Source organism: Giraffa tippelskirchi, chromosome 7 (assembly GCF_054371585.1).
Source record: "Giraffa tippelskirchi isolate mGirTip1 chromosome 7, T2T-mGirTip1v1.2.pri, whole genome shotgun sequence".
In the NCBI taxonomy this organism is placed as follows: domain Eukaryota; kingdom Metazoa; phylum Chordata; class Mammalia; order Artiodactyla; family Giraffidae; genus Giraffa; species Giraffa tippelskirchi.
In genome coordinates, this window is record NC_137281.1 from 159,386,834 (window position 1) to 159,401,566 (window position 14,733).

General features: G+C 43.9%; 1 protein-coding gene across 9 annotated transcripts in view; it reads right to left on the reverse strand.

The window, feature by feature from the left end:
• The window catches only part of EML5 (EMAP like 5), a 156,521-nt gene extending 143,440 nt beyond the window's left edge, over positions 1-13,081 (reverse strand). For all 9 annotated transcript variants that reach the window (XR_014059527.1, XR_014059526.1, XM_081510333.1 and 6 more), the window contains exon 1: positions 12,438-13,081. Coding sequence is in view for 7 of the 9 variants with exons in the window: in XM_081510333.1 (XP_081366459.1) it covers positions 12,438-12,634 (197 nt within the window). In the remaining 2 variants the exon portion in view is untranslated. The remainder of the gene's footprint in view (positions 1-12,437) is intronic.
• Positions 13,082-14,733: the final 1,652 nt, after the last annotated feature.

Below are 14,733 nucleotides of genomic sequence, written 5' to 3' on the forward strand. Positions count from 1 at the left end.
CAAGGAAGCCCCCAAATAAATAAAATTACTTTCAAAAAATAAATAGTGAAGTCTTAAAGTCTTATGTTTGGAGAAGGAAATGGCAACCCACTCCAGTATTCTTGCCTGGAGAACCCCGTGGACAGAGGAGCCTGGTGGGCTGCTGTCCATGGGGTCGCACAGAGTCGGACACGACTGAAGCGACTTAGCATTAGCAAAGTCTTATGTTACATACATCATAAAGACTTCAAAGGAAGTAATCTAAAACACAATAGTAAGGTCTTCCCTGGTGGCTCAGTGGTAAAGGATCCACCTGCCAATGCAGGAGACATGAGTTCAATCCCTGATCTGCGAAAATCTCACATGCTGCCTAGCAACTAAGCCCGTGCGCCACAACTATCGAGCCTGCGCTCTAGAGCCCAGGAGCTGCAACTACTGAAGCCTGCACGCCCTAGAGCCTGTGCTCTGCAAGAGAAGCCACGGCAGAGAGGAGCTTGCACACTGCAATTAGAGGGTAGACCCTGCTTGCCATAACTAGAGAAAAAGCCCATACAGCAATGACAGCTCAGCACGGCCATAAATTTAAAAAAATAAAAATAAATAAAACAAAATAGTAATATCTCTAGATATAAGATTGTGGGTAAATATTTTTCTTTTTCTATACTTTTCAATGTTCTATTATAAATAGGTATTAATAATTTTAAAAACATAATAACCACCTTCTAAGAGGGGGCCTACCAAACCTCTCCGACTCCTCTATTATGTCAACTTCACACTCCTATATAGTCTCTTTGTAGCCTGCAGAAATTCCTTTGTAAGAGCATGTCAACTTGCAATCTAAATCTAATATCCAGGTTCCAGGTAAAACTTTCTCCCATGTTAGTAGTGCCCCCTCTATAGTGGTTTATGTGCTATTACACTGTCCACAGGTTAACTAGAGAGCCTCCCTGGTGGCTCAGACAGTAAAGAATCTGCCTGCAATGCAGGAGACTCTGGTTCAATCCTTGGGTCGGGAAGATCCCCTGGAGAAGGAAATGGCGACCCACTCCAGTACTCTTGCCTGGAAAATCCCATGGACAGAGGAGCCTGGCAGGCTACAGTCCATGGGGTCGCAAAGAGTTGGACACGACTGAGTGAACTAATTATTAGTTAACTAATAATTATTATTAGAAAAGTCACACTGTAACCAAGTAATGATGACCAGTCTATGGACTCTGTAATTAGTTATCACCTATGTTTTAACACTTAAAATAGCCTACCACTTGCCACCGCCAGCTGGGAATTGTGCCCTGCTCCTTGATCAACCTTAGTTATCTGTAAAGATAGGGCCACTGAGGTGATTAGATATGGTTACAACATCATCTTGTGATTAATTTAAACAATACCACAAGCAATATCATACTATTAGGTTAGTCCTTCCCTGGTGGCTCAAATGGTAAAGAGTCTGCCCACAATGCAGGAGAACTGGGTTCAATCCCTGGGTTGGGAAGATCCCCTGGAGAAGGAAATTATTCTTGCCTGGGAAATCCCATGGACAGAGGAGCCTGGCAGGCTACAGTCCATGGGGTCACAAAGAGTAGGACACGACTGAGTGACTACCACACACAGGTTGGTGCAAACATAATTGCAGTTTCGGATTTATAATATAATCATTATAATTAAGCTCAAACACATCTTAATCAAAATAGGAACCATACAATCAACATATTTTTTGCCAATGACAAGTAAGTTTATTTATTCCTATGGTGTAAAAATTCATGCTTCAGGATTCAACGAACTCTTGGAAAGCATTTTCTGCCTCCTGCTGATGGTGGAAGTGTTTTCCCTGCAAAAAGTTGTCCAGATGCTTGAAGAAGTGGTAGTTGGTTGGCAAGAGGTCAGGTGAATGTTGCAGATAAGGCAAAATTTTGTAGCCCAATTCATTCAATTTTTGAAGCATTGGTTGTGCAACGTGTAGTTGGGTGTTGTCGTGGAGACCTGGGCCCCTTCTGTTGACCAATGCCAGCTGCAGGCATTGTGGTTTTCAGTGCATCTCAGTGATTTGCTGAGCACACTTCTCAGATGTTATGGTTTCACCAGGATTCAGAAAGCTTTAGTGGATCAGTTGGGCAACAGACCACCAAACAGTGACCATGACCTTTTTTTGGTTGCAAGTTTGGCTTTGGGAAATGCTTTGGAGCTTCCGCTCGGTCCAACCACTGAGCTGGTTATCACTGGTTGTCATATAAAATCCACTTTTCATTGCATGTCACAATCTGATTGAGAAATAGTTCACTGTTGTTGCATAGAAAGAGAGAAGACAACATTTCAAAATGATGATTTTCTTGATTTTCGGTCAACTCATGAGGCACCCACTTACTGAGCTTTATCACCTTTTCAATTTGCTTCAAATGCTGAACGACCGTAGAATGGTCAGTGTTGAGTTCTTGGGGCAACTTCTGGGGCAGCTGTAAGAGGATCAGCTTCGATGATGGCTCTCAGTTGGCCACTGGCAACTTCCGATGGCCGCCACCATGTTCCTCATCCTCAAGGTTCTCATCTCCTTTGCAAAACTTCTTGAACCACCGCTTCTTGAATGTTCATTAGGAGTTCCTGAGCCAAATGCATTATTGATGTTACAAGTTGTCTCTACTGCTTTACCGGAGAAGGCAATGGCACCCCACTCCAGTACTCTTGCCTGGAGAATCCCATGGACAGAGGAGCCTGGTAGGCTGCAGTCCATGGGGTCGCTAAGAGTCGGACACGATTGAGTGGCTTCACTTTCACTTTTCCCTTTCATGCACCGGAGAAGGAAATGACAACCCACTCCAGTGTTCTTGCCTGGAGAATCCCAGGGACGGCGGAGCCTGGTGGGCTGCCGTCTATGGGGTTGCACAGAGTCAGACATGACTGAAGCGACTTAGCAGCAGCAGCAGCTACTGCTTTACAACCCATTTTGAATTCAAATAAGAAAGTCACTTGAATTTGCTTTTTGTCTAACATCATTTCGATAGTCTAAAATATACATAAAACAGACAGCAAGTAATAAGTCAGTAGCAAAAAAAAAAATAAGCAATAAATGCACATTAAAATGATGTATAACATAACTGCATTTAAGAACGTATTCCAATAACAAGTGGCAAATTTCAACAATGCAAAACTGCAATTACTTTTGCACCAACCTAAGAAAAGTAAAAATTGCAAAATTTTTAGAAGTAACTGCCTGTGGCAATTGTCATTACACGCCATAAACTGAAATGAATACATAATGAGTTTCCACAGCAAAGGCAGTAGTGTCTAGTACTGTATTCCTGACCAGGAAAGAAAGTCCTTTCACAGTAATGAAAAAAAAAGAGCATTAATGTCCTCCTCGGTTGGGAGGTAAAATAGGTACCTGATTCCCAGGAACAGAAAGAGTGGCAGGATTTCCTCAACAAGAGGATCTACGCCAGCTGTGCATCTCAGCTCTTCTAACTGATTTGGGGAACAGGCTATATACACTTCTCTTACCAAAAATTTATTTCTGGGCCTTTAAATTCAATTAGGTGCTCCTATTCTGCCACACATTCCATGTTTCCAGGATCCATGACCTCTTCCTTTCTTGGGCTCCAATAAGAGGCTGAGTGTCATCCATAATTTGGCAATGATATAATCCAGAATTCTCACCTCACATCCAACCTCTTTGCTTTATCAGTATGCTCCCCAAGCTCAGTATTAAACTAAACTCAGTTATCTCTCCTTGATTGTGAAGAACAAGATAACTTTTAGAGTGAAATCTGAGTTAACACCTCCTACAATCACAACTATTTATTTGCCAATCCAGGTTTACGAGACACCCATCCCAAAAGAAAAAATATATAGAATTTAGTGGTGTTATGATGAATTGAGCCCGTCTGTGGCCTCAAGAAGAGCTAGACCAAGATGCAATGTCTATCTTCAGTTCCATTGCCTCTCCTCTCACTCCAAGAACTTTTTAGTATTTTTCTGTCAAGCTTACTAATAGATGGATATAAGCATACCAGTGCCTTAGGTGGGCACTACATTTCACTTGATCTTTTAACAATCCAATCCATTTTTAAGTTACATTAGCCAACAGAAGGTGATCCTGCAGACAGGAAATCCGGGAGCTATTAAGGCTTTCATGTAAGTTCTTGCAGATTTTGGCCAATATGGTGAAATCATGTGCCACCTTATAATTAGAATAGACACCACTGCAGCAAGGCAGCTTGTTTACACTGGCTCGGTATAGCCCCTTCCAGCCCTCTGCTGTCAGAGAACACTGATCCACAGACGAGGACACTGGCCTGAAGAGCAGTCAGTCAGCTGCCAGTGGCTGCTTCACGCTTGGTTTGTGGCGATACGTGGTCTCAGGCCTTACAAAACACAGTATCCTAGCTACTGTGCCCTCACCCAGAGTGAATCTAGGGTGCTGTAGCAACTGTCCTTGTGAATATGTCCACTTCAGAATTTCACAGGGTGAGGGTGAGATCATTTATATGTCTTTTCAATACTAGCATATTGGATATCTGGTCTATTTCTGACTGCCGACTCTGGCTCCAAGTTGGAAATTTATTTACAGACAATCTTGGGCTTTTCATGGTCCAAACCATAGAGCCAAACCTACTGCAACTGATCCGACAGTCTGTTGAAATCAACTACTGGCTTACACCTCACTTGGTACTATCCAGGATGCACATATGTTTTACATTAAGTGAAACTTCCAGGTCCCCAGTTTGTTAGCATTTTTCTGGACTGACAATGCAAGATATCTGTCTTCTCACGTTTTCAGCCACTGATGACACTGGGCAGATTCATTAATGGAAAACCCTACTAATCACTGCTTTTCTTGATGAAAAAAAAATCTCTAAATATGCCTTGGGCAATAGGCCCAGACTTTTTAAAGGGGTCTTAATACTTGGCAAATGATCAATACTGTGATATAATTTGTTGTTATTGTTTAGTTGCTAAGTTGTGTCCAACACTTTGCAACCCCTTGGGCTGGCTCCTCTGTCCATGAGATTTCCCAGACAAGAATACTGGAGTGGGTTGCCATTTCCTCATCCAAGGGATCTTGTATAATAGTAAATGAATAAATTTGGGTGGGCCTGGAGTTTTTTGAGTTTGACTTCCCAGCCCATGGATTACTTCTATACCTAGAGCAGTGGTTTTCAACCCTGGCTGCTTACTGGAATCATCTAGGAAGCTTAAAGACAGAAGCAAACAGCAACAAAGAAATTACACCTGAGACCCATCTTAAATAAATTAAATTGGAATTTCTAGGGATGAGACTCAGGCCTGGTGGTTTTACTTTGCTTTAACTCTCCACGTGATTCTAATATACAGCCAGGGTTGAAAACCAAGAATCTAGAGCAATGTTTTTCAAACTTCAGAATGCATCAATATCACATGGAGGTAATTAAAGTGGATCGTTGGGCCCCACATCTAGAATTTCTGATTAGGTCTGGGATGAAGTTTGACAATCTGCATTTCTAACAGGCTTCCAGGTGACCCTCATGTGTTGGTTAAAAGACAACACTGAAAACCACTGGTCTAGAGTGTGCTTTTCAAACTTCAATATCAAAATCCAGAACTTTAATATTTCAAACCCATAACACTACCTGAGAATGCTGTTAAAATTCAGAGTCTAATCCAGCAGGCCTGGGGTGGGGTTTGAGATCCGCTTTTCCAATGAGCTCCTAGGTAATGCTGAAGCTGATGGTCTAAGGACTACATCTTTGCATGGCAAGTATCTAGAGCTACCAGCCATGTGCCATTTTAAAAATAATCAACCAAACTAGAAGCTGCTGGAGCAGACCCTGAAGGAAGCCAGTTCTGTACACCTATGATGACATGACTCATTTTGAAGACTTCTTTCTGCTCCCTCTGTTCCCCTGATCACGTTAACATCCGTACACGGTCTCCTACCGACAGTCTTGTGATCACAATGTGATTATTGCAAAACAGCTAACATCTCCACTAAGGTGAAGTACTACTCATCTGACTTGATACAGCTGGTCACTTTCTTCTCCCTGAAACACTAATTTCAATTTGATTTCCATGACCCTACACTCTCTTGGTTTTCCTCCTGTCTCTCTGGCCACTGTTTTGTCAGTTCTTTTTCATCTTCTGAATATTTAAATGTTGGAGGGCCACACGAATTCATTGTTCAGATTCTTTATCTATATTCACTCCCTTGGTGATCTCATCCAGGATTATGGCTCTCAATACTACCTGTATGCTGATAACACTCAAACTTATCCCAGCGCAGACTGCTTCCCTGGATTATAGACATGTATGTTCAATGGGCCTAATGTACAACCCCACTTGGTTGGTTGTCTATTAGTATCTAAAACAGCTCATGATCGTCCCTTTCTCCCGAAGCAGAAAGTCTGCCCTCCCCACAGCCTTCGCTAACTCACTAACGGGCAGCTCCATTCTTTCAGGTGTTCTGATCATCACTGGCCTGCCTTCTCTGTCACCGATCACACCTGGTCGGCCCACAGATCACGCTGCCTCTCTCTCCCGAGTGTGTCGAGTGGTTTCTCACTGCTCCCGTGTCACCGCGCTGGCCCGAGCCACCAACATCTCTTCTGAGTCTCCTAAACACCCTGTCTGCTTCCATCCTTCACCTCTCCCTCCGTCTGTCATCAACACAGGATCCAGAGTGACCTTGTCAAACCACTAACTCAAATGAGGTCACTAATTTGATTAAACTGTTCCATTGGCTTCTATCTCCCTCAGATGGGAAGGCAAAAATCTTCTCAATGGCCCACAAAGTCCTAAACAATCCGCTCCCCCACCATTCTCCATCAGACCTCATTTCTGTGCTGCACTCATGTGGATTCACTGCACCCCAGCCACTCTCACTTTCCCACTGCCCTCAAACACACCAGGCGTTCCACTTCAGGCCTCTGAACCTGACAGGCCCTTTGCCTGCAACGTCATTCCCTCCAGATAGCCAGCCAGCACAGTCCCTCACCTCCACAGCTCCATTCAAGCATTACATTTATACTTTAAGGAGGCCTTGCTGGCTCCCCTATCCAAACTTCTATCTAAACTCTTTCCAATAGTCTGTGTCTCACTTTCCTGCTTTTTTCCCTCTAGCCCTTACATACTATATATATATATACATGGTGAAATATGGCTTAGACAGTAAAGCATCTGCCTACAATGCAGGAGACCCGGGTTCAATCCCTGGGTTGGGAAGATCTCCTGGAGAAGGAAATGGTAACCCACTCCAGTATTCTTGCCTGGAAAATCCCATAGACGGAGGAGCCTGGTAGGCTCTACGGGGTCGCAAAGAGTCGGGCACGACTGAGCAACTTCACTTAGCCTTATATATATACATACATATACAGACAGACAGATACACCACTATATATACAAAATAATATATATATATGTACATACCAAATCGGAGAAGGCAATGGCACCCCACTCCAGTACTCTTGCTTGGAAAATCCCATGGATGGAGGAGCCTGCTAGGCTACAGTCCATGGGGTCGCTAAGAGTCTGACATGACTGAGCGACTTCACTTTCACTTTTCCCTTTCATGCACTGGAGAAGGAAATGGCAACCCACTCCAGTATTCTTGCCTGGAGAATCCCAGGGACGGCGGAGCCTGGTGGGCTGCCGTCTATGGGGTCGCACAGAGTCGGACACGACTGAAGCGACTTAGCAGCAGTAGCAGCACATACCAAATACATAATTCAATATATGTACATAAATATGAAATTTACCTTGCTTATTATCTCCCCCCCAGTACATAAAGTGTCAATGAAGGTTGGGAATTTCACCTGTTTGGTTCACTGCTGTGATTCTAGTGCTAAAAACAGCCACTGGCAAATACTAATAGGTGCTCAACAAATATCTGCTGAAAGACTAAGTAAAGCAAGAAATACCTATTTTTACACTAATACGTGTCCCAGACACCACTTAAGAAAGTGTCTTAAGAACGTGGGTGTAACCAACTGTGGCAAATGATGATGATAAATCAAAAAAGATGAGAACAGAGAATTGACCACTGGCTAGAGCACTGTGGAGGTCACTGGTGACCTTAACAAGAGTTGCTAACAGTGAAATAAAATAGAGCCAAGACTGAATGGGAGAAAAAGAGCTGAAGACAGTGAGTACAGCTGACTTTTTCAGTTATTTGCTCTTAACGTGAAACCACTGCATATGACATCATCTCTTCTCAGAATGCTATACCTTCACTCACTTCCCCTGATGACTTTGCCTCCCTGTTGTCCTTAAAGACCCAGCCAGCTTAGGTATTCCACTCACTGAGACACATCCCTGTAACCGTTATATGCCTGCATATACCATATCCCAGGAACACTAATGCTATCCCTGGTACACACAGGATTCTTACACTTGACTGACAGGGTTTAACTCCTAATATCTTAAGGCTGAGACCCTTGCATGAAAAAGGAGTTCAGTAAATATTTCTTGGATGATTGAAAAGCCTTGAAGGAATAGTAAGTTGATAGTTTCTAAGGAACTATTCTTATTTCTTAATAGTTTCTAAGAATTTATTTACCATATGTTTTCCTTAATTTATATCCAAAATATATTTTATTAGTGATCTATATATTAGACATCATAAAATAAAAAGGGTAACAATTATAATACAAATCTAAAATTTGTCTTTTACCCTAATAATATACACTTAAGGTACATTTATGATAGTTTGAACTGTTATTCTATATAATTCCAACCTTTGCCTGAAAACATGTTAATTTTACCTCTTAAACTATGCAGCATTTGAAAAACAACCATAAATATTTTGGTATCCAAACACACAAAATGAAATCTTACAGAAAACAATTATTATACAGTCTGTGAAAGTTAAGACCACCAATTCTAGTTACTTAAACATGGGGACATTTTACTAAATCTGTATGTTGCTTAATACTTTCTGAAGTACGGCTTGTGGATATTACACAATGCTTAAGAAAATTCTGGAATCAAGTTTGAAGGAAGGAGTTCTACTCATTTCTCAAACTGCGTATTTAATAATTCTACACATGAATGTTTTGGGATACAGATTGGCAATGTGTTTCCTAAACAGAATCATCTGGGCGCACTGTGTGAAAAACAAATTTCTGGGATCCAGCTCTAGAGGATTCTAGCTTAGTACGTGTCACGAAAAGGCTAAAAGAATGGCAAAAAGCTCCTTAAATGATTCTGATGATGAGTCAGGTTGGGAAATATTGACCATATATCTGGAAATATTAAGTAGACAACAAGCAGGCTTGCAGCAATTCCCACCAGACCTTAGAAAGTTGCTACCCTCAACCCACAAACACAAAAAACACTGGTCCACCATGGAAACATACATTCCAAAACGCTTTTCCCAATGACAATTCTGACTTGTGTTGAATAAATGAAATTTTCATACTATAAATACAGAGTTGTTAGAAACCACTTTTACTAGATTATGGTGAAGACTGATCAGTATTTTTTAAGAGCACCACCTGCCACAATTGATGAGCTACTATACCTTTCATTTTGTCTAAAGAAAAAAAAAGTAGTAAAATGCACCAAGTTAACTACATTCCATTATTGGTCTTCACTGGTGATACATGTTTTGAGAACTATCAGTAATATCCACTACTTCAAATACAAACTTGTCAAAAATGTGTTGATGGGTGGTATCTAGCAAAATTAATTTAAAAAGCTATTGTATCCTTTGGGAAGACAGCTGGCAAAAGTTTCAAAATATAGACCACGCTACAGATGTGCATTTTATATTAAAACTGCCAGTTGTCTATAACTTACTCTTAAACCTGTAACAAACATTTAATAACTAGAGAATTTTATCAATAACTTGGGACACAGAAAAAAGGCAAATTAAAAAAAGTGACTAAAATTCTGACAGTGAAACAAATTTCTATATTAATCAGTAATACTGAAATAAATATAACTAAAGGACAGAACACTATATACATACTATATACATACATATCTAAAAGAAGTAAGACAAGTAAAAAGAAGTCAGACAACTACACGTAACACAGACAAAATGATCAAGTCATGTGGCCCCACCACTGGCAATGCTGAATGTAGGAAGATGACAGAACTGGAAAGCAAAAAAGACAATGATTTGCTTATTCTGGTATAGTCTTACATTCAGACTAAGTTATATTTAATAAGTTTACCTAAGTTTCAAGCAAATATGAAAACAAAACAGATAATAAGTACAGCAATGACTTTTAATTAATAAGGCTAACATTACAGCAACATTGTTTTCCACCATGGTACCATTTATAAAAATTTCATTTTATGCTGTGACATAATTGAAAAATTACAGTAGTAACTATACCTGTATTTCAAACACTGAATTGAAACAAATTTGAAAACACTGAACTTTCACAAACAAGAATGATTTCTACCATTATTGCTTGAAACAAAATTTCCAGAACTCTTTGATTGATTGCTAAGTTCTGTACTAAATTTGTGCCACAATTTCAGGATGCAATTGCCATGGCAATTTTCAAGCAAACTTTTTACTGTTATAAATTATTTTAAGGGTGAATCATTTGCATAAAGTCACAAGCAAGTATCCAATTAAGGCAAAAATTAGACTAATCTGTCATTCTGAAACATTTTGAAACACTACATGTATGGTTATGCAACTATGTATACCAAAGGAAAGCAAAAGCATCTCTTCTTGCAGTTTACTGAAACACAATTTTAAAAATTCAAGCCATGTGACATATAGGTTCAAATTACTGCTGGAAGAATAAACAAAGCATCATTTACCCCATCAAAAAAAATCGTATCTAGTTTCAGAAGATCTTCATACCATATTACTCTCAACTACCAAGGAGTAAAAACAATAGAAGTGCACCTCAATATCCTTCACACCTACCTACCCCACTTACTGAAAGGAACCTAATAGACTGAATATCTGGAGGAGGGCTTCAGTCAAGGCTGTTTCAACCAGATAAACTTACTATCCCTGAACTGTCAGAGACTTAACACATGGAAAAGAAGAGAGAAACTGGAAAGGATCAGGGAAAAAGACAAAGAACTGGGGTAAATTCTACTCTTGGGGTGAATAACACACAAAATGGGAAAGAACCTGCCTGCAGTGCAGACTGGGTTCGATCCCTGCATGGGGGACGATCCCCTGGAGAAGGAAATGGCAACCCACTCCGGTATTCTTGTCTGGAGAATTCCATGGACAGTGGAGCCTGGCAGGCTACAGTCCATGGGGTCGCAAAGAGTCTGACACGACTAAGCACGCACACACACTGAACCCCAAACACTGTCTCCTTTGCTATTCCACAATCTCGGTTTCTGCTCTCTTTCTCTTTATTCCATCTTGCCCTACCTTTTGTTTGTCCTAGGCCTCCCTCCCTCTCTTACAGAGCATAAATGTGCAGACATGCAAAACAGATCTTTATTTATGGTATTTAAGTACCAGAGTGTTTTGCCTACAAAACATCAAACCATGATAAGAAATGGGTTTTAGTTGCACAGTTTAAGTCCTGTGAAACATAGATATGGGGATAAAACTGAGTAATCAAACCCAATCATGGAATCTCTTAAACACACAGACACACAGTCTCAAAACGTTTTAAAACACATCTCCATTTATCAACAACAAATATGCTGTGCTGGAGACAATAATCAACGGTCTAAAATAATCTCTGAGGCTCTTAACTTCAATTGCTACAAAAGTTCTGCTGAGACACTGATGGAAAATAGTATTTCAAATACAGTGCTCACTAAAGAAATGGAGACAAACACTGGGACCAACTTTAAGATGACGGTCAAAGAAAAATTAAAATGTCGACAAAATTGTGATTTAAGTAAAAAAAAAAAAACAAAAATAAACTTATTTAGGAGTGCTTTACCAAAAAGGAAACAAGAGAAACGGAAATCAGAATTATTTTAGCACCTAAAATGATGGGGGGGGCAGTGTGGATGTGTTTAATCAATCCTTACCCTCAAACTGCCTTCAGGTGTGCAAATTTTAAAGTGCGATGAATTGCCTGAAGGTTGCCGGGATTTCTATCTGCTGATAACAGCAGGCGGTGAAACCTCAACGAGTTATTATGGCCAAGAGCCGAATGCCCTCTAGGATGCCACTCGGGGCGCGCTCCCAGGCACCAGCCTAGAGCTTACGGGACTCTCCTGCGTTCTCTACTAGGTAAAGGACTTCCCTCTGGCGCTTTAAGAATTCGTTTAATAAGCAGTCTCCGACGAGATTCCAAGGGGAAAAAATGCAACCCACAGCAGCTTTCGGTACACTGCACCCATCTGAGGAAGGGAGAAGGGAGACCCGCGGACTTGGGGCCATCGCACCGACCCGAGGGGGAGGCTCGGGACACGAAGACGGGAAAGGGCGCCGGTTTCCCGGTGCCCAGAGGGCAGGGTCGGGACCACGCGGCCCCGGGCCTGCCCTTCGGGGCGCGGCGCCCTGCAGGAGCGGGCCGCGGGGCGACGCCGGCCGCCCCCGGGCCCCGTACCTGATGATGTCGTCGCTGTGGCCCCGGTAGAACTTCTGCCGGTGCTCGCGCGGGCTGTACACCACGCCGACGCCCGCCACGAAGTACACGATCTCCTTGGCCGCCGTGTAGTAGAGGTTGTTGCGGCACTGGTGGCCCCGGTAGCCGTACACCCACTCGAGCCGCAGGTGGCAGCTCGGGGCGCTCCTGGCCGCCATGTCGGGGCGCCCAGCCCGCCGCGCCGCTCCGCTCGGGCGCCCGGCGGCCGGGCGAAGCGAGCCCTCCCCCGGCGGCCGGCACTCGCCGCCTGCCGTGTCCTCTACGCCGCGCCCGGCAGCCGCATGCCGCCTCTCCCGGCCGCCGCCGGCGCCGCCTCAGCCCACGGGCGGGAGGGGAGCCCTCGCCTCGCGGCGCATGCTGAGGGCCGCGGGCGCCGCCGGCCGTCAGGTGAGGTGAGGGATTGCCGCGCGCCCTCCCTGCGCCGCCTCGACCGCCTGGGCTCCTCAGCCCGCAGCGCCCAAGCCGAGAGCCGAGCGAGCGAGGACCCGCCTCCCGTCTCCACGCCTCAGCCGCCGCCCCGGTCCCCCTGCTGCGTTCGCGTCCCGCCGCGGCCTCGTCCCACAGCTCGGCGGGCCCGCGCCATGCGCGCGCGCGCCCCCGAGCCCAGACCGGTGCCGCCCGCCCCGTCAGCCCAGACCCGCGGCGTGCGCGCCCCCGAGCCCAGACCCGCGGCGTGCGCGCCCCCGAGCCCAGACCCGCGCCGCGTGCGCGCCCGAGCCCAGACCGGTGCCGCCCGCCCCACCAGCACTGACCCGCGCCGCGCGCGCGCGCCCCCGTGCCCAGACCCGCGGCCCCGGACCTCGCCGCCCGCGCGCGCCTCGCCCCGCCCCTCCCGGCGGGGGCGCTCCCGGGACAGTCCCCGGGCCCGGGATCCCCCGCTCTCCCTCTAGCTGCACGTTTCTAGCCCGGCTGTCCTCGGCCAGGACCAATGACCTCAGCTGCCCTGACCGCATCCCGCGCCGGCTCCGGGCGGACTCTCGGCCGCCCTTGTCCCCTGCTGCTGCAGAGCGCCTGTCGGTCTCACCAGGCCCCCGTCCTCGGCCAGGACTGCGCTTATGCGTGGAAGAATCAACACCAGAATGTTAACCTCCTTGTTTAATTGTTCCTTTTACCTTGTGCGTGTGTATGTTTTTCGGGCCGCTTCACAGTGCTCACTATACCAGACATTGCGTGAGAATAAAACCCGACTTCCTAAATACACGTTTCCTTATGTGTATACGTGACCCCAAAGCTGAAAGTAGAATTTAAATCGTAAAATCACGCGCCAGATCCTATTTCTTGATAAATAGCAATGGTACCTGATTTTTTTTTTTTCGAAAAACGAACTGTTTTGAACAGCAACTGTTTTGATACTTCTCGCATGATGGTGATGATGAAGATGTCTTCAGTGTTAATGACGCTGGAGAACGAGCCTGTAAGCTCAGGTCCTGGAAGCAATGAGTCCTATGTCAGTTCCTCTCCTACTCAGTTTTCTGAATGCCTCCTCTCTCACGGAATTTACCAGTACCTGTAAAAATAATTTGAAATCAGTGTTTTAAAAGATTTTAAATGCAGAATGATAACCCCAAGCTTTACAAGAAAGAATAACTTATAAAACACAAATATGAGTCTTTGATGTCTGAAAAAAAAATCAGTGTTTATTTCCTTAGGAAATACCAAAACTTGGAAATTTTAATTAAAAAACAAAAAAAAGCTAGAACAAACTAGCATCTTTTTAAGAAAGAGGTGATGATTCCTAGATGGCATCCCTACCTTGGACTGAATGTTACCCTATTTCTGCTTTCTCAAAGATGCAAATTACCAATTTAAGACAAGGGGATACCTTTTTAGCTTTGTCCATTACTTCTACTCGACATGCAGGAAAGAAGGGCTATTTCAGAGGAAGGAATCTGTATCAGTGTCATGGAAAGTAAACTATGAAGGCGTAAATAGATTTAGTGAACTCCACCAGGAAGGCTGAAGTAGAAATGGAATCCAATTAGTTCACAATAATCATCTAACAAAATAGTGAGGAACTACAATGCAGGAAAAACTGTCAGCACTTCATAAAATTTCCAAGCTTTTAGGCATTTTAAATTGTTGTTATTTTTACTATTCCCAGGTGATTAGCTATAAAACAGTCAATGGAAATAATCAATATTCCAATCTATAACTGGAGAAGGAAATGACAACCCACTCCAGTGTTCTTGCCTGGAAAATCCCGTGGACAGAGGAGCCTGACGGGCTACAGTCCATGGGATTGCAGGAGTCAGACACG